Consider the following 20406-nt stretch of genomic DNA (forward strand, 5'->3'; position numbering starts at 1 on the left):
CAACCGCGAAGTACTGAGTCTATTTTGTGCTGTTGGCCCCGTTGTGCACACGGTGACACCAGCTTTCCCAGGAGCCATGCAGCCTTCCGTGCGTGGAGCACAGAATCCCAGCAAAGAGCCGGGAGAGACCCCACCCACGAACTGGGGGCGGACAGGCCCCGCGTGACAGCGCGCGCCCACTACTCACATAAGCACTCCTTGGCCCCCCGTGTCTCCCACAGATCTCTGCCAACGTGGTTTTGAACTGTGGGAGGCTCTGGTAAACCAGCTGGCCAGGCCTAGGACCACCCCACCCCGACGTGGGGATGGTGGCTGGAAGGAGACCCAGTAGCCAGGCCACAGGCCAGCAAGAGGGAGGAAAAGATACGGAGGAGTCAGGCATGGGTGCTCTGGGCGGAGTCAGTGCCGGAGCAAACAGCTCTCGTCCCGCGGTCAGGCCTGGGAACACCACGCGGTAGGTTCTTATAAAATAGTAGTAAGAGAAATGGTTCAGGTTTGACCCCCTGTTGTTTTTACTCTAAAGCAATGGAAGTGGTGGTGCTGGCGGCACCGATGTCCTGCTACCTGGTCCACCCGGCCGGTCGTTGGGCCAGGCTGCAGACCGCCTGGGGACCGATGCAACAACTAGAGGAGGTGGCGGGCTGACCCTCCTGGTCTCATTTGTTTCCCTGACGGTGTCGCCTCACCCGTTAGGAGAGCTTCGGAGGAAGAACTGGCTGTGCCAGTGGTTTCCAGCTGGAAGTGTCGCCATGACAACGCAGGAGGTGCGGGAAGCAGGCACTTGTTAATTTGGAGTCTTAACCCTTCCCAGTCAACTCTGAAATCTTTTTTTCTGGAGAGAAATAGGCTCATTTGTGAAAGGTGTCTCTCATTGTTCCTAAGCTACATCCACTCAAGTGAATAATTTACTCTTTTGTGTAGATTTAGGAAAATGGATGCACACCGTCTAATTCCCTTTCTCTCCACATTTTAACGGCAGCGTCTTTCGAGTGCTTTTTGACCACCAGCCCCTCCAGGAAGAGGCTGACCCCCGTAAACAGCCCTTGCGTCAATCCTGTGCCCTTGGACCGGGTAGCCGGCCCTCTACCTTCCTGCCTGATGCCTTCACTGGCACCCCTGTGGCCTTGAGGGGAAGCCCGGAAGCCTCAGGCCGGCTGTGCAGGGCCGCACCGTCTGGCCCCGCCGCTCCCGTCCAGCTCTGCTCATTAGGACTCTAAAGTGCCTGCTCCAGGTCCGGCCGTGGCCGGAGGGGAGGTGGGCGCAGAGGTGAGACGCAGTCCTTCTCTCAGAGAAGTCAGACTCCACAGAGGGGCGCCGCTCAGAGCCCAGGTGCCGACCCAGGAGTTTCGGGGGGTCCCAGATCCCACAGTCGCCTCCTGCAGGCCCAGCTTCGTAGCGCGAATGCGGCATATCGCACCATCTTCGGACCGTCGCGGACAGACTCACACGTGCGCGGGATCCCCCGGGGCAGCAGACTCAAAGAGGTCGGAGGGAGATCAGAGAATATTTTGAATTGAAAGAAGAATAAGAACAAATCTGAATGTGTGGGATGCAGCTAAGCGGTGTGCTTGGGGAGCCCATGTGCCCCTGACACGCCCCAGGAAAGAAGAAAGGTTTAAAATCAATGATCTTAGTTTCTACGTTCAGAAACTCAAAAAAGAACAGGAAATTAATCCCCAAGTAAGCAGAAGGAAGGAAATAGCAATGAAAAAAAAACAATGAAATAGAAAATGGGCAAGAAATAGACGAGATCAACAAAACCAAAAGTTGGTTTTAATGAAAAGGCCAGTAGCACTGAAAATACTGGCCAATAATACTGGAAAATTTTTTCACTAATAGAAAAAAGAGGAAGAAAAGACTAATATCATGAATAAAGGAGGGATGTAGCTATAGACAGTACAGATATTTAAAAGCTACCGAGGGAATATTATTAGCAATGAAGCTAACAACCCAGATGAAATGGACAAGTTCCTTGAAGTATAAAAATGATCAAACTTTGTACCAGAAGAAATCAGCAGAGAAAACCTGTATCTGTTAAAGAAATGGCGTTCATAACTCCCGTGCCTCCTGGAAAGCCAGCAGCGGGCCCAGATGACTTCACGGCGACCTCTCAAACAGCGAAGGACAAAGTGATGTCAGTCTCACAGAAATTCCTTCAGAGTAGAGGCAAAGAGGATACCCCTTAGCCCCTCGTACTGGCCTGACTGAGGTATCAAAACGAGACAAGGCATTATAAGAAGAGAAAATTGCAAACCAATCTCCCTCATTAAGACAGATACAAAAATCCTTTGCAAAGCATTAGCAAATTGAATCAAGTAATATGTAAAAATAATAGTACACCATGATTAAGTGGGATCCATCACAGGCTTGTGAGGTTGGTTTAACATTCAAAAAGCAATCAATGTAATTGAGCATATTAACATAATGAAGAGAACTATATGATCATGTCAAAAGATGGAGCCAACACACTTGGCATATTCAGTATCCACACATGAAAAGAACTCTGGGTAACTAGACGGGCGCCTCCTCAGTGGTGAAGGGCGCTTATGGATTTCCCCCAGCTCGCATCATATGTAATGGTGACGTCACCAGACGCTCCCCCCAAGACGAGAGGCAAGGATATGCGCCCTCACCACCTCTCTTCGATGTTGTACTAAGGCCTAGGCAGGGCAATGAGGACTGAAGAAGACCGGAAAGGAAAAAGGTGGACCTTCCTTACTGGTCACTGTAAGTAGATCGTCCTGATGACTCTGCCAAGAAAAATCAAAGGACCAGCAGAGACGCTGGGTACAAGGCAGGCGTGCAGAAATCAACTGTACTTCCGTACGTTAGCAGTGAGCAGTTAATCGGGAGATGAGGTTTTGATACCGATACTTTGTAACATGAAATTAAAAAATGCATAGTGATAAAATGTAACTAGTTAAGATATTTACACTAAGGAATACTGAACACCGCTGAGAGAAAGTGAAGAAATACGTGGCAAGAGACACGTGTTCATGAACTGAGAGACTTTGGAAGAAACAGCACAGATGTCCGTCCGCATGGGATGGGCTAGTGAGCTGTGATGCGCCCGCAGGTCGGAGCCCCGGGCCTGGGCGGCGAGGGGCAGGGGCACTGTGCGCTGCTGGCCGGCTGTCCTGAGAGAGGCGAGGGGCAGCCGCCGTGTGCTCACCACTCACTGCTGATTGGGTGCTTGGGACAGGTGGGAGCGTGCACACACACACACACACAGACACACACACACACCCACCCACCCCCCACCCCCACCCAACCCCTTTCCCCGACCATACATGTGTTTGCTTCTATTACAAACAAACCAAAAAGTCAGTGGCAGGGGAATCCAGAACCCAGCAAAGAAAGGTGTAGGCTTTGTGGGGAGGGTGGGACACGGGAGGGGGCAGAGAGGAAGCCGTTCGTCTTGGGATGCACTTTGCTGTGGTTCTTTGCACTTGGAATCACATGTTGCTTGATGTAATCACAGAACCAGACTAAACCTAAGTAGGAAAGCTGTCCTGAAAAGGCAAAACCAAAATTAAAACCTAAGAAATGAACCTAGTTATATATCAAGTCAGTGACTTAATCAAACAAAAAAATTAATTCAGATACACTTAAAGCAGTTTGAATGCACAGCCCTGGTGGGATAGATCTCAAGCACAGAAAGAATTGCATAAAAAATTAAACTCTATTCAGTAATCGGATCATCAGCAATAATATTAGCACTATCTTGGAACTATTACTTATACACACACATACCAAAATAATACGCTGCACATCTAATACACATCAGAGTGGAACAAGTAATTGTTATAGAAACTAAGATTTTTAACATGAAAGAGAAGCATAAAATCAGAGAAGATCAAAGAGTAAAAACCCTCTCATAAATGACCCAGTATGGACCTATGATATGTTCTCTTTGATGGAAGTACAGTCATATCTTCTAGCTCTCTCCGCTGAAGATGATTGGGCCCCACCATCAACCCCGTGGATACCAGCACCCCTGAGGGGCCCCCATACCATTTCCTATCAAAAGAGATCCTTATAGAAATGTCTGATTTCGTGTCTGGGGCATGACTCTGGAGCATCTAGTCATCAAGAAAGCTAAGGCCTCTCAGAGACCGGGGTCACATCACAGGCCCAGCCTAAAGGGGCCCCCTGGCCGGAAACGGGAACATCGGGCTTCAGGAAGAATTATGATGGCAGTGGATTGAAACATACCAACTTGAGGAAGTCAGTGAACTCATAATGATTTCTGAATAAAACCCTCACTGGCTCACCTTTGAAGGTCAATTGGGAATCAACGAGTAAATAAAAGGAAAGAAGATTCAAGCAAATGTCGTGCTTTTCCGGTAATCAAACAGTTTTTGAGGGCAAGTTATTTACAGGGGCAATGTGGCTGTAACTGCAGAGGGAGGGAAGGAACTGCATTGTCCCCTAACGGAGTCACGGGCAGGGCACTTTGCAGCCGCGGGATCCGTCTGGCAGCGCCTGGGCCCGCTGACCAACCACAGCACCCCAGGGTCGGGGAGCGCAGACATCCTGGGCTCCTGAAGAGCTGAAATACAGTGGGCCTTCCTCCCCGTCAATTCTTGCCAAAAAAATCGCATCTGACTCTGCTTGAGCCTCTAGAGCTAGGCCCATGGTTAACGGGGAAACGCCAGGAGAGGGGGTGTAGGTCCCACTCACCGTGGGCTGGGAGTGGCCGAAGCTGGCATGTGCACTGCCCACCAAACAAGTGACCAGCCGCCTCACACGCGCAGGAGGTAAAGCGGGCAGGAGCCTAGGGATCGTGACAGAGCGGCACCCGGCTCCAGTGGCCGCGTGCCCTGTGGCTGAGCCCGGCGGGATCAAGGCAGCCGGGAGAGGACGAGGCGGCGGGAGGGCTCTTTTTCTGCCACCTGAGGTTCCCGGCCGGGGCCCCACTGGGAAAGGCGGAGTGACACGAGAGGGCACGCAGAGTTCTCTCACGCGAGTTATACGTGACATGGGAGCCTTTGTGCGGCAGTGAAGGCCTGGGTGTTTCCCCACTGGGTGATGAAGAGCTGGAAGTTGTGGGGGAGCAAGGAGAGGGCGAAGGGCAGGGGTCAGCGTGAACTGGGGGACACGCAAAGGCCTTTTGCTCCCCCCTCTCCTCGCCCCTTGTCTGTGAGGCGGGCCTGAAGACCTGCTTCATGGGAGGCCAGCAGCCCTTCCCGGGGGGGCCGCCTCCCAGCCTGGGTGCCGTGTCCTGGGGTGTGTCCTGGACCCAGTGGAAACACGCCGCATCATCACTGCATTGCTGCTGAGTTCTCAGACTGGCAGTGGCCTTCTGATGAGGCTTCTAGAAGGTACTCTTCAGCTCTGACAGAGACACTTACAGGTGAGCCTCCATGTCTGGGGTTTTCCTGAGAATGTTCTGGCAGCGCCTGGGTGGATGGGGGTCGGTTCACAGGTGAAGCAGGACTCGCCACATGACCACTGTGCGTCCTGAGACACGGGGACCCTGGGGCTCTGTCTCTGGGCTTTCACGTTCTACTTTGGGGAAGTTTTGAAAAGTCTTTATTCTAAAAAAGTTTAAAAAAATAGCCCCTTGGCCCCCCTGAAGGCCTGGCCTGGAGTGGGAGCAGGGCCTGGGAGGATGGAGAGCCGTCACAGCAGGCACGGGGCTGCGCAGCTGGGCAGGCCGAGGGCGCCCTTTTTTATTTCTCAGTGGCCCGCAGTGCCCTTCAGTTCCCTTGTTTCAGCTCATAGGAAATCATTTTCACTCTTCTGTTTTCTGCTCAATCTGGGAAATCCCTGGACAACGGCTCTTAGGTGAATGTGGATTCTTTTTGTTCAGGTTAGTTCCAAAGCAAGGAAATCTTACTCTCAGCTCAACTCACAAGGGGCAGGTTGAGGTACTGGCCCCAGGTTGGTGGTCTGAGGCCCTTTTACGTGCTTGCTCATTGATGCCAGGCTGGCATCAGCTCGGCCGTGGGCAGCTCCCAGTGACACCGCTGGCTTGGCCCTGCAGTGGAGCCCTCACTCTCATTCACTCGATGTTTTCATCGTTTTCCGAATGTCCCTGTGTGCAGGCTGGGCTGGGGAGGTGGGCCCCCTCCCAGAGGCTCACAGCGCAGCCAGGTGGCTCCTAGACTGGCCTGTGGAGTGGCCGTCTTGGGCACTTGGCGAAGTGAAGAGACGCTGGCTTGCCGCCAAGAGCTTCTGCTTCGTTCTGAGAACGGACATTTGTTGGTCCCTCTGAGCCTGGTTCGTCCACCAGCACTGAGCTGGCACGGAGGACACGGGGTGTGAGCCTGCAAGGAGCTCTGCATCTGCTGGGCTGTTTGGCGAGCGGGTATTCAGATGGCCCAGTAACTTTGGGCGTCGTGGTCAAGGATAGCGAAACCCATTGCTTTGGAACCAGTACATGTCCTTTATTGCTCTTCTGTGGGGAACGGTGACTCCGTTCCCTCTCCAGGTGGACACTGGTCCTGCGGGAGCTCACCTGGGGCTGCCGGTGTTAGGCCCGGGGCAGCTGCGGCCTCCTAGGCCCCGGTGTCTCTGTGCCGTCAGAGTCCCCATCCTCGTTTATGGCAAGGACGGCAGTGTGCAGTGAACCTGCTAGTTCCCCAGGGAGACGTGTCCAGGAGTGGCCTTTGGGAGTGGACTCATGGCTCTTGTCCTTGTGGCACGTACACCGGGCTGGCCACTCGTGCCTGCTCGATGCCCTGCCCTTGAAGCACACCCCCTGGGGGCGTGGTCTCGTGTCCGTGACCCCGAGAATGTCCAGCTCGGTCCTCCCTTTGCAGCGGCGGAAGCTGGGGCTCTGCTGATTTGAAGAACGTCTGGAGCAGGCCTCACGGTGGGAAGATGTGGCAGGGTGCGGCGGCTGCTGCTTCTCTTAGCCACCCGCTCGGGGTCCAGGCCTTTGTGCTCTGCACCTGACGCTGACGCCTCGCCGCCCCGGCCGTAGTTCGCTGGCAGCGTGGACGCTGTCCTTGCTGACTCTGCAGCTGGGCCGCATCTCACAGGCGGGAGCTGGAGCCCGGCCCGCCTGGCCTGGACGCCCTGCCTCTCAGGAGGGCAGCGGGGATTGAACTAACCTCAGAAGGGTGCGGGAACAGGAGCCGTTTCTTTCCTGGGGCATTGCGTGAGCTAGGGGTGTGCGGCACATGCGGGGGGCACATGCCGAGAGCACGGGGAGGGGGAGGTGTGGAGGGAGGCTCCAGCAGCCACGGGACTCTCAGTGGAGAGAGAGGGCCTGGGAGCGGGGCAGGAGGGAGCAAGGGCCCCCAAGGGCTGTGGACAGGAGATGGGTCTGTCGCTGAGAGCTGCCGCCCACTCACTCTTCCTCTGACCCATGTGCCCTGTCGGCCGAGTTCAGTCTGCAGAGGAAATCGAGGCTTTGAGTTAAGTGGTGTGGTGTCATTTCTTGCTTCAAATTAAAAACAATCAGGACCTACAGTGGGGTGTTTCTCCTTTTAGTTTGCTGGGAACGTCCTTGCCAACATTTAAAAATGGTAGAGTTTATCGGGTTGGACACGGCACAGCAGTGCCTCTGGAGTGGTGCCCGTCCCGGACAGGGGTCCGTGGTCCACGCAGCAGGCCGTCAGGGGCGCGGTGTTTAAGCTGGGAAACGGGAGGGGCCGGAACGTGGCCGCTGAGTTAGTGACGGAGCGGATTCCCCTTAGAGCTTCGGGCTGGCTCTGGCCCCACGCGCCTTCGGAGCTTATAGAGTTCACGATGTCTTGACGGAGAGGCATGAAAACTGTGTGTTTGATTTCATCCCTAAGGGAGGCAGGCGTGTGCAGGCAGCGTGACACTCGTGATGTGAGCTTGGGACCTGAACGCCCAGCCCCTTGTCTCTCCCTGGTGACAGGCGGCCGGCGCTCCGTGAGTCGCACACCGACCACCCTAGTGCCCGAGACCCACCAAGGTACTGACAGCAGGGCCGTTGCTATTCGATTTTTGACTGATTTTTGCGGGTGGGCTTTTCTTTGCATATAAGGATCTGTTCTTCCCTTAAGCTCCACAGGCATCAGTGGGTAATAGGGAGCAGGTGTTAAAGAGGGGCAACGAGGTGCACCTGCCTCCTTCAATTTCTAGAACTTTCTCAGACTATCCCTGGAAAAATTTCCAATCTGTGAGCCATAGGAGTTTGGCTTTTTTTGTTGATTAATTGAATATTTAAATAGATCATTTGGCATTTGAATGACCCTGGGAACACAGCTCTGGAGAAGGCCTGTCAGAATTGAAGGCAGCTCGTGATCTGGGATATGGCTGATTTTGTGCGTCACCCTGGCTGGGACACAATACCTGGTTATTTGGCCAAATGTTTTTCTGGATGTTTCTGTGAAGGTGTTCTTGGATGAGGTTAACATTTAAATTGGTGGACTTTGAATAAAGCAGATAGGCCTCCATAATGTGGGTGGGCCCCATCTAATCAGTTGGAGGCCTGAAGCAGATGAAGACGGACCTCCCTGAGCAGGAAGGAGCTCTGCCTCCGGATGGCCTTTCTCTGGCCCTGCACACCAGCTCCTCGTGGGGTCTGTGGCCTGCTGGGCCTCCCCAACAGGGCTCAGACTCACCACACCTCTGCAGTTGTGTGAGCCAGTTACTTAAAATCAGTCCATCACCAGTCGGTCCCTCTCCCCGCACACACACACCCTGTTTGTTCTGCTGCTCCAGAGAACCCCGACTGGACATCATCCAAAGAGTAAAGTCACTAGAAATTTTTAAAGCATTTCAGCTTTTTTATCATTTTATGTAAATTTTCTCTTGTACTATGTAGCTTTAAAGTGTTCATTGCAGTCAGGAATTATTGGTATGTTAGAGCAGCAAGCCGGCTCCGGACACTGTGGGTCACCTCCCTTCCCGGGTCAGCTGTTCCAGGGCTGTAGAGAAGAGCACCCCCCGGGGCTTACGGACCGATCTGGCTGGCTGTGACCTTTGTCATTTAACCGTTTGGAATGTTCTCAGACGTGGACAGACACATGCCAATAAGTATCTGGCAAACGATGATAGAGATTGGCGTGGAGATAATAGATCAGTCACTTTGGGACCGGCTGGATGAGCACCAGGCGCATTTATGCTTCGGGATATGGCTGCATAATGAAATGTGACTTACAGTTCCATTACTCGCCCAGGCCCCAAGCCAGCGATGCTGGTGAGAATTGTAAAGTGGCCGTGCGCTGCATTCCTGGCGGGTAATTGTGTAATGCAGTGGCCTGGTGATGAATATTCCAAAGAAAATCATAGCAAAGATTTTGCTTGCACAGCTGAAGTTGGTGCACTTGACTCTGCACAAAGGATGGGAAACAGTCCCTCTCATTTGAATGGCCTCAGAAATACATCCACATAAATATGTACACATAGGAAAATCTCCGGACGCCAGAAGGCCATCCATTTTTATTTCATGCCAAAAATTGTAAGGAAAGCTTAATGATGCAATTAAAGGTGAAAAATTGTTCCTTTTATCACAATTTCTCTATTATAAGATAGAAGGAAAACTGTTTCTCTGCCTTATTTCCTACATTTAAAAAAGTGCTTGTCATTTGTAAATAATTTGCATTTAGTTAATCATGGAGTCGTTTTGAACTTTCATTTTGTCATTTTATAAGCAAAACGGGATCCACTGTGGAGCCTGAAATGCAGTTTTAAGAAACTCGTAATGTTAGGAGCGCCTGGGTTTATCATCTGCCTCCAACCAGTACCTGGAGGACAGGCAGGGCGGCCTCCGTGATGACTCTTCCCCATGAGGTTGCTTATCCTTAGAGCTCCTCCTAAAAATCAAGGCCACTGCCTGAGGGCAGCAGGCAGGCCAGCCTGTGGAGGACAGGAGAGCCTAGGAGGAAGGGCAAAGGGCAGGTGGGGGGCAGTGAGGGGCTGCCTCCGCCTGTGAGCAGGGACCTGGGGAAAAACTGAGCAGAGGCTGCGGAGGTGAAGGCCAGGGGCCCAGGGCGGGGGGCACCCGAGGCCACAGAGGCTGCATGACAGCAAGGGGCTGGCTGCCGCCACGGAGGTGTGGGTCCCTCCAAGGAGACAGTCTCTTGTTGATGCTAGAGAAGACCATTGCTAATCAGCCCCCCATCTTTTTCTTTTAATTCTAAAAATCTTAAATCTACAGAAAAGTGCAGACAATAATCTAGTGAATGCCTGTGCACTTTGTGTCCAGTCTTGTCAAATCTCCAAGTCTTGTTCTTGTTTTCAGTTTTTGATCTTTTAGTTCTTTAGAAATTAAACTTTATGCACACCATTGAAGCTTTCTCCCCTCCTCTCCAGAGGTAACCACTACCTTGGCTCTGGTTTTTATCATTTTTAAACAGGCCTTAGTATTTTTGCCATACAATTGATGCCAGGGTTCTTGTTTGCGGAGTCAAAGAATGAATTTAGGAGAGCCTAAGGGTACAGGCTTTTATTTAGAGATAAAGTGAGTGGACAGAGCTCCTCGCTCACGCTAGGAGGGGACAAGAGAGCCCTGGGCAGTGAGTTGTCTAGGGGATTTATAGGCAGTTGAGGATTTTTGGGACTGAGGGCTTAGGGTGTGGACGTGTACCACCTGCCCTGCCCTCAGGGCTCTTGGGTGGCTGTCTGTCTGCTAGGGCTGTTTGCAGTGAAGTCACGGGTTATGCTGAGATGCCCTTGGGGAACACTCAGACATTCCAGGCCAGGTTGCTCCTGGCCTTTTGAGCTTTAACTGATCTCACTGAAGATGGCTATATTCCTACTCTAGTATCTTTACCCTGGAGAATTAGTGTGACCTTGACTTTGCATAATGCTGAACACCGAGTTTCGATAGGGACTTTATATTGTTACACTGCTTTGACTGTAAATATCTTGCCTTGCATTTTCCTGAGGCCCTCACCCTACTCTGTCTAAGCCCATGGTCCCTGTCTCACAATTACACGTTCATAACCAATAGGTAGCCTCATAATGAATATTCTTGAACTTTTTACAAATGACATCACACTTAAATAGTCTTCGCAACATACTCTAATGGTTCGTCTTTATATTTTAATGTTGACTCACGCTGTGTTCCATTTGTCTTCGCCCTTTGTGATTCACACTGTGTGACTGTGCTGCGGTGTATCTGCTCTCCTCCTGAAAGACACTCGAGTTGTTTCTGAGTTTTTGACCTAAACAAAGCTCAACCTAACATTCTCGTACATGTCTCCTTATACCCGCACGTTGAGATGCTCTGTCTAAGAAATTTCTGGGCTGCAGAACACGAGCATCTAGATTTTCATTGCCAAACTTCCCTCCAGGGTGGCTGCCTCCCCCGCCTCCGGGATTCTCCTGGCCGCGTCCTCTCATTCACTCTGCGTCCCTGCTAGTCCCTAGTTTTTGCCTGTCTGGAAAACAGGAGCCGACACTGCACTTTGACTCATTTGGCTCTGAACGTCCTGATCTCCAGTGAGTGTGAGCAGGTCTGTTCATGTCCATGGCCCATTTTTTTGTTAGGTTAGTTTGTGCCTTACTGATTCTTAGGGGGATCTAACATGTATGTGTATGTAGTGGACACTAACCCTGTGTAAGTCACGTATGTGCTGCACATGCTTTTGCTAGTCTACGACTTAGATTCCCCTTAATTCTTCTGCCTTTGTCACATGTAAGTTTAAAATTTTTGTGTTGTCAAATTTATTGAGTTCTTAAAATTATGCTTTATGCTTTTAAGGTTTTGCTTTTACATGTTAAATTTGGTGCTGTGGGTGGCATGAGACAGGGACCTAAGTGGACTTTTCTGTGCAGCTAGCCACTTGGGTCAGGGCTGCCCCTGGAGTAATGCACCCTTGTCCCAGGGACCCGCCTTCCCCACCTGCTGTGGGTCAGTACCCACATTAGTATGGGCACATCTGGTTCTCTGCTCACAGGTCCTCTGTCTTGGGCCCCGATCACATGGCCTTTATTACTCTCACAGAATGTCCCTGTATCTGATGTAAATCTTCACCTTTTTCCATAAGCTCCGGGTCATCTTGCTGTTCTTGGTCCTTTGCTCTTCAATATCAACTTTAGAATAAGCTTCATATGCCACAAAAACCTGGTTGGAGTTTCTATTAGAAATACATCGAGCTCATAAATTAAAATGGAAGGAAGCTGACGTGTTTTCAATCATGAATCTTTTTGTCCATTAACCTAGTTTATCTCTCTGTCCAATTAGGTTTTCTTTTACCTCTTTCAAAGCACTTATGTCTTTGCCATAACCGTCTGGCACACATTGGGTACATTGCTGGCTGATGGGCAGGGTGGCTCCACTCACCCAAAGGCTGCTTGCCCGCCTGTGGCCTTTCCTTGGCTCTGCCTGGGTGGGAGGGGCACCGAGTGCCGCGTTCCCCGGGCACATGGCTTTGGTCACCGGGCTGCTTTCTTTGGTGCAAGCTTTGCCGCATGCCTCCTGCCTTATTAGACAGATTACCGGAGGTAGTAAACGTCTGCAGACCTGGAGATTCCAGCTGTCTGATCCAGCCGCAGAGGGATGGGGGCTTTTTTATGGTCATTTCCAAGGGCATCCGGGCTCTTGTGTGAATTGTCTGTTCCTCAGCCAGGGAGATTTATGATTTTTTTAAATGGTACTAGTTATAGGAACAGTGTTCCTCCTTGACCTCCAGGTTCCCTGACTCGGGATCCTGACTTTATTCCAGGTGAGCAATCTGGGAGGAGACCTGGCTAACGGACTTCGTTCTCAGAGAGGCCGTGGGCCTGTGTGCGCCCTGTGCAGGTGCAGCACTGACCTCACTTGTGGCTGTTCTGTCTGCCTGGTGTCACCAGGCCATGGTACAGAGGCTGGCACTGTTGCCCCAGGGGTTGTGCGGCAGAAGCCCGGCCTGCCTCACGCTCTCTGGTGCATCGTGCCTCTCAGGGATCAGGGGCCACTCACTGGCGGTGACCTGGAGGTCCTGGGGAGACTCGCTTCTTGCCTGTCACCTTTACTGCCAATCCTGTACCTATTGGGCCGAAGGCAGGCCTAGGGAGTGTGCAGCCACGCATGACATGCCGTCCCACAGTGGCACTGGGCTCTGGCTGGGACTTCCTGAGCAGATGGTTCTGGAAGGAGAAAGGCAGGGTGAGCATTCCCCTGACCACAGTGGGGAGCAGCACACAGGCATAGCAGCGGGCAGGTGCTGGCCCTCATCATGTCCGCACTGGGGACCAAAGCCCTGTAGTGGACACTTCCTGCTCGTCAGTCCCTGTTCCAACCTGCGGGATGTCCTAGAGAAATCCCACCCACTTGGGGCCCTCACAGAGTGTGACCCCGCCTAGGCTGCTGTGGAAGGTCACCACGGGAACACCAGGCGCCAGACGCTGCCTCTGTACTGTGCGGGTCATGAACGTGGCCAAGTGTGGACCGAGGCCCTGGGGCTTGTAAGGCAGCTGGGGGAAGAAGCCCCCGAAGGGGGCTGGCAGGCTGGGGCCAGATGTGCTCACTTCCAGTTAAGAGGGGCTGAGGGGAGGTTGCAGGGAGATTTGGAGGAAAGAGGAGTCGTGGGGAAGTGTGGGAAGGCCCGTGGGGGCGTTGGGACGGAGGGCAGGGCTGGGCAGGACACAGGGCGGACCGGCTGAGGGTCCAGAGCCCACAGGCCGTGGTGCCCTGCGTGATGAGCAAGGAGCTGCCACAGAGCAGGCCCGGCAGTCCCTGACCGAGACCCCGTGCTGGGGCCGCTGCCGGCGGCCGGCCCTGGCCTCTCGGGCTCTGCCTGCCGCTGCTGGAGGAGGACTGGGAGCCGCCCCCTGGCCCTCCCATGTGGCTCCGGAGCGCAGGCTGGCCCGGGCAGGGCCGCGGGTCCCTCTGTGGAGCCAGCAGCCTTCTTCCCCTGCCTTCTGTCCCCAGCCACCTTCCGGGCTGCGCCCTCCCCACGGAGGCCCCTGGAGTGGCCGCTTGGCGCTGGTGGGAGACCCCATGGCCCTGCCTGAACCGAGGGCCTCTGTGAGATGGTGTGGAAGCTTCTCCCGTCTGCCTGGAAGGAGGCGCGGCTTCCTGCACAGGTGCGGGGGCCGCACGGAGCCTCCTGTTCCTGCCTGGTGGTGGGGGAGCTGCTCTGCTTTCTCAGTGGGCAAGACAGGGTCATGCTGAAGTGACCTGAAATATCTGCCAGAACGTTCTCCCCCACTGTTGTGTTAATCAGTCAGGATTCATCGCTCAGAACCCTGAGAGCCCACCTCTGACCTGGCAGAGCAGATACTGCGTGGCCCCCTGCAGAGGGGAAGGGTGGATGGCTGCCCTGGGGTGGTGGCCTGCGGCCTCTAGAGCCTTGACTGCCCTGTCCCACCTGGATGCCCTTGCGCTCCCCTGCCCCCGCTCACCCCGCCCTCGGGACATCTTCCCTGTGCGTGCCCAGCTGCACGCCCGCCCTCGGCCTGCAGGATGGGGGCCCAGGCCCCAGGAGCAGAGCAGGGCCGTGGTCACAGTTGTCCACGCTGGACATGCCCAGTATCTGGAGCCATCCGTGCTCTCGGGGGTGTGTGCTAAGTGCTGGTTCTGGCCCCAGGGCTGTGGCCATGGGGACAGATGAGCGAGAAGCAGAACAGGCCCAGTGTCCAGAGCAGCGTGTCGAGAGCAGCGCGGAGTGTCCCTTGGGACAGTCACCTGGGGCCAAGACTGGCCAGGTGGGTGGGGCCTTGAATGCCTTGAGGGCGAAATGCAGCTGAATCTCCGACAGCCCCAGGGTCTTCAGCTGAGCAGTGGTAAGGAAGCCGTGCCTGTTCAGGCCTCTCTGCCCCTCACCCCATCACTTTGCCCCCATCACTCCGGCCGGAAGAGGGCCGTCCTCGTACTAGTCTGTCCCAGTGTTACCAGCTGATCTGGTGGGCGGGGCAGCCGAGCACCCACCCGCTGGTGTGCAGAGCGTCCTGTGCGATGGCGCTCCCCTGGTCTGGGCATGTGGGTCTTCATTTGACCTGCCTGAGACTCCTGGTCCTGGGGTTTAAGGGAGGGAAACGGCTTCTGTGCCTCCGCCCCACCCGTTCCCCCCCACCTCAGCGGCAGACAGGCCTGTCGCAGATGCCTTCCCAGCTCTGTGGTTCTCCCTCCCCTCCCCTCCCCTCCCCTTCTAGTCTGGAGCCTGGGGGGGGGTGCATGGCCTGGATTTGCAGGCCAGGCCTGGTGCGCCACGGCTAGAAGGCCTGGTCTGGGTCAGGCGTCCTCCCAGGGCTGGCCCACGTGGCCGAGCCCGCCTACCCACTCTGAACGGCCCCCAGCGCCCTACTTGCCTTGGGCTGGCACCGCATCATCCAGCTGCACCCCGACCTGCCCCAGGGTTGGGGGGGCACTTCTGGGAGTCACACCCTCTTCCCTTGCAGAGCTCTGCCTGACGGCCAGCGCCACCCGGCTCGGTTGGAGATGGCTGCTTGGCTGGCTGACTGCACCTGTCAGTTAGGCCCTGGCTGGGTGTGTGGGCCTGGAGAGGATGCAGCCCGGGTCCTCCGTGGGCTCAGGCCATGGGCTGCCTGTGCTGTGTGGGCAGCGCCGCCGAGGCCCAGCCGCCCCATCATGCCCTGTGCGGCCGATGATGTTTATTGTCTAGGTTAAGCTTCATTAAAGCAGAAGCGCATTTTCCATTATGATATGAATTTTTTATTTATTAAATCACTATTTCAATATAATTTACCAAGTCACTGAAGACAAATAATCCACTTAAGAGAAGCTGTAAAACTCCATTTTTCCTGAATGCTATGCTCCTGTGGAAGCATGCTTATTCTGTCTCCTGCTCGCCTCTTGCCGACAGCTCGTGGGGCTGAAGAGTTCCCGCTTCCCCTGCCCCCCCCCCCCCCCTTTCTGTGGGAAGAGCAAGAGCCCTCTGGTCAGCTCGGCTTCTGTGGGCTGTTCCCTCGCTGGGCAGGCCGCGGCCCTCCTGCAGGGCTGCCGTGTAGAATCAGTCTCGAAGGATGTGTCTTTCCTGTCGTTGGCTCAGCACTTCTGCCAGAGAAGAAAATGCCGACTGGTCTGCCATTCACGTCGGTCAGGCTGCTGGCACCTAAAGAGAAAATCCTACTTATTTTAATAAGGCGAGCATTTTGAAATCGAGGCATGCAGTGGAGGCGAGTGAGTCAGCACGCTGCGCCCGGCCGACCCCCGACCGCGTGGCTGGCGCGCCGTCCGCCCGCTGCCCGCCTCACATCTCTGGCCTGTGTTCTCTCTTGCAGTCAGAACCGGAGGGCTTCTCCCACTTCCACCTGTACGTGTGTGCTGCCTTCCTCGTGAGGTGGCGGAAGGAGATTCTAGAAGAAAGAGACTTTCAAGTAAGTGAATGCCTTTTCAAAGACCCCCGGTGGGGTTTTCTGCTGAGTTCTCAGGGTTATTTGTGGGAGAGCCGAGCTGCTGCGTGGAAGCTCGTCAGGCTGGGCCAGGTCCAGCCATGGCCACGCGGCGCTGTGCCCCCGGGCTGTGTCCTGCTGCCCGGAGAATCCTCCCGGGGCCCTGTGTTCTCCGCAGATGCTGGAGGGGCCGCGGACCGGCAGCTGGGCGCTGATGCGGTGGGGAGGGTGCCGAGGCTGCCGTGGTCCCAGAAATTGCTCTCGAGCCCCAGCTCTGGGCAGCCCCACGCCGCGCATGCCTGAGGCGTGGCCCTCCCTGCACTGATGCCCACATTCTTGTTGGGGAGAGAGGCTCTTCAACAGACGAGTGACTCCATGCAAGGCTTTGCCACCCTGCCCGCCATTTCTCCTGCCTGCTCCCTACAGAGGGCCGGTACCCCCAGGTCCCTCATCTGCAGGGAGGCCCAGCCAGACTGGACACACACTGGCCACAGTGAGTGTGCTGGGCAGTTGCGTTCTCCATAGGAAGTGCCGCAAAGGGGCTGGTGCGGGATGGTGAGCCCCGCCTGGGCTGGGAGACAGGAGTTGGAGCAGCCTGGATGCAAGGGTGCGTGAGCTGCGTTTGGGCTGTGCCTGGCCAGGAGTTAGTATCAGGGTGGCCCTTGGCCCCTCCTGGACTGTCTGTTTGCGCCTCCCTTCTTCTGACCCTCACGGGGGAGCCTGTGTCCTGGGCTGCCCGGGGCTCGGTGCATGGCTGACTGGACCCCCCGCAGAGCATCCCTGGTGGCCTTGGGGGATGGACGGCAGGCCCCACTCTCTGCCCACCCTCCGTATTTTATCACACCCTTAAGAGACACAGTGTGTCTGCTGTGTGGCTGGAGACGCTGCCCTGTTGTAATCACAGTGGGACCCGGCAGGGGGCCCCGGGACAGGCGCAGCCAAGCAGTCCTGGGCGCCGGGAGCCAGGGGGGAGCTGCAAGGTCACCTCCCTACACTCATAACTGTGCTTGGTTGGAGAGTGTGTTGTGGAGAATTGAACTCAATGGGAAAGGAAATAAGAGAAAACAAAAATTAAATGAAGAAACTCGGCTCCTGGTGAGCCATGGGGGACACTGCATTCTCAGCGGTGACATTTTGGGGAATGACTCTCCACCCGTGGGAGACAGCCTGAATGACAGGCCTGGCACCCAGGTCTGCAGCCACGGAACATTGGTTGAAAGGGTTTTGAAAGCACTGCCTCTCCGCAAGATTGTAATTTGCTCCCTGAGAAATACTGTGTCGCTTTAAGTCACTTCCATAGGAACAGAATCACTTTCTGAGGGGGGAGTCTTCCCAGAAGAAATGGAAATGCAGAGACCCTCTGGGCATGCACGCGGCCTGCTTTGGGGGTGCCAGGGCGGGGCGATGGGCTGTGCTCCCTGCGCGCGATTCCCAGGAACCCGGGCAGGCGGTGAGGTAGGGGGGCTGCCTCCTTCCTGGGCGCCTCGGCCTCTGAGCCCCACCTGGGCAGCCTTCTCTGCTTGCGTCCAGTTCTGTGAGCAGGGAGAGGGCCTGCTGAGGCTGCGTGCCCCTGGGTCCTCTGGAGGGACGGGGGCACCATCGGAGGAGGGGTAGTCACGCCCGCCTTGCGCTCCGGTGCCCAGGGGCTTTTCCTTCTCCCGGAGGATCCGCAGTCCCTGCCCAGAGCCCCTGCTTCCTGCAGACGCCTCTGATTCTGGTCGTCGGCACACGAGGTGCCCAGGCCGGGCCTCCTCCACCCTCGCCAGCCTCCACCCCCACCTCTGCCAGCCCTGAGGTCTGGGCCCCCTCCTGAGTGGGCTTCTCGTGTTGGGAGATGTCGCTGGGCCCCAGGTGTCGGCGTCACTGGGGTCGTCGACTGGTGTGTACGTGCAGCGTTGCAAAATAGTTGAAAATAAGCTGCCTGAGAAAATCACCACCTCCGTTTCATCCTGCCTTCCCCGTCTCCAGAGCCGGGTGCCCTTGCTCTGCCTGGAGAGGATGGCCCACGGAGTGCACCCTGCCTGCGTCCCGGCCAGTCACCCAGAGGCAGCGTGGATGCGGAGCTGCCCTGTGGAATCAACTTCTCCCCACGTAGGAGCTGCTGCTGCTGTTTCTGAGTTTGAAGAGAGCAAGTCCCTTAGACACAAAAGGAGGTGGCAGTGTGCTGTGTTTGGATTTTCAAAGTGAAGAAAGTAGTTAATCAATTTATGGTGATCAGAGCGTGGAACTTGCAGTGAAATCATGGACTTGCTCTGCGGAGTCCTCAGGAGCCAAGAGGCCTGTAAATATTTCAAGGAATGTAATTCATGGCTGTTTGCCGACGGGTGACCAGCGTCATGAGGAGAAATGGCCCCCCATGCGTGTGTGCTGAGGGAAACCCCATGTGTCCATCCACCGAGGGGTGTGAGCTGGGACTGCCTCCCCTCACCCTGTGCTACCTTAACATGCTAAAGAGGACCTCAGGTCAGCGGCCACCGCTGCCTAGGGAACTCTAGGGGCAGTCCCTTGTAAATCCTCCGTTCCCGTGGCTCTGCAGTGTGAGGGATACATGCCTGTAAACGCTCCCTCTTCCCCTGTATGGTGTACACGCCGTGGGCATTGACATAGGTCCTCAGGGAGTTTGCTAGCACTGGAACCGCTGTCTGCCTGGAAGGCATTGGCTAGTTCCCACCTGGGGGCCCAACCACCTCTGTGAACACTGGCCCGGCGGGGTGGGGCAGGCCGGGAAAGAGCCCAGGGCCCATGCAGGTGCAGGCTGAGTCAGGACCCCTTTGCTAACGTCAGGCCCCTGAACCCAAGAGAGCAAACCAGAGCAGGTGGACGGTACTGGGCGTGTGGGTCCCTGCTTGTCTGGGACTCAGCTCTGAAGGGAGCAGGTACGAAGGAAGGTCTCCCCGGAGAATACCTGAATTCCAAACCACGGGCTCGCCTACCCACTCCCTGGGGACTGGACCACCCCACACTGAAACGCTGACCTGAGAGCCCGCATGCCTCGCCCCAGAGGAGGCCAGCTCTCTCTAGAGGGACACATCTTAAGCACAATCTTGAAGTTGTAAATGTCTATGTGTCTGAAATGTCAGAAACAAAATTAAAAGGCAGTTGAAAAACAGAAAAAAATTTCTCACCAATAGGATCAAAGCCTATCTTCTATCTTTAATAAAAAAAGAACTCACACAAATAGTGAAAAAGAAAATGTTCTCATAGGAAATGGATACAGACAGAGGAGCCGGGTCGCAGACAGACCGAGGCAGCTGTATCTCCCGATCGTCAGCCAGGAGTCAGAGATTAAAGCAGGTGCTCTGTCCAATTAGCAATGCTCCTACAAATGTGCTTCCTTAAAACTGATGAAGCTGGCATAAAACAGGCATTGTTCCTTCGTTCTTCGTTCTCAAGGGGTGCAGTATGTAACCTTTTTGGAGTGCAATTGATAATTGATGTTAAGAGCCTCACCTTGGTCCAGTGATTCGCCTTGTTTGCAACCATGGGAGAATGAATTGTCAGCAACCCAAACATCCGGTGTTAGAACACTTCCCTAGGTCACAGTACATCACTGGTTGGAGTATTTTATAACTACCAAAAATCATATTTTCAAATAATAATTACTGATGTGGGAAAATGCTCTCAGTATATTTCTGTATGGGGGACAAGCCTCTGAAATTACAGCCCCTCACGCACATACACATACATTTCTATATATGTGTGTGCGTACAGGACCACGTCTGTGTGCATGCATATCTACAGTTGTACATGCATATAAATACCCCCCCACATATAAAATTCACATGTGGTCTACATATGCACATGCATATAGGACACATACCACCACAACCTACATATGCATGGGTATATAAAATATAACCTACCTACATACATGTGTACATTACACAGCTACATGCATGTGCACAAAACACCTACATATATACATAAGTATAAGACACATATATACATTTATATGTGCCTTTGCACGTAAAAATGGTCCCTGTTTTGCTTGTTGTTACACAGAAAATGGACGGAGCAGAAACACATCATTGTGTTCATGATACTTATTATGGATTATTTTTATTTTCTTGTTTGAACATTGTTTAAAATCTCCATGTCCTCTCCATATGTGGTCAGCGTGGTTTCTACTCAGCTGATTATGGGTGAAGGAGGTGAGGGCCCTCTGTGAGGTCCTGGCTTGGTGCCTGTGTTGATGGCAGT

At 54.4% G+C, this 20406-nt stretch overlaps 1 protein-coding gene across 8 annotated transcripts in view; it reads left to right on the plus strand.

Moving 5' to 3' along the window:
• TBC1D22A (TBC1 domain family member 22A) overlaps positions 1-20406 on the plus strand; it is a 400381-nt gene that overhangs the window by 236672 nt on the left and 143303 nt on the right. For 4 of the 8 annotated variants that reach the window (XM_073214061.1, XM_073214062.1, XM_073214058.1 and 1 more), the window contains one exon: positions 16096-16191. The exons of 1 other annotated variant lie outside the window; for it this stretch is intronic. In XM_073214061.1, coding sequence (XP_073070162.1) covers positions 16096-16191 — 96 coding nt within the window. Of the gene's footprint in view, positions 1-16095; positions 16192-18174; positions 20282-20406 lie in introns of those variants that run through there. 3 more of the 8 variants (XM_073214063.1, XM_073214060.1, XM_073214056.1) reach the window with 3 other exon arrangements.

This window comes from Manis javanica, chromosome 10 (genome assembly GCF_040802235.1).
Source record: "Manis javanica isolate MJ-LG chromosome 10, MJ_LKY, whole genome shotgun sequence".
Classification (NCBI taxonomy): Eukaryota; Metazoa; Chordata; class Mammalia; order Pholidota; family Manidae; genus Manis; species Manis javanica.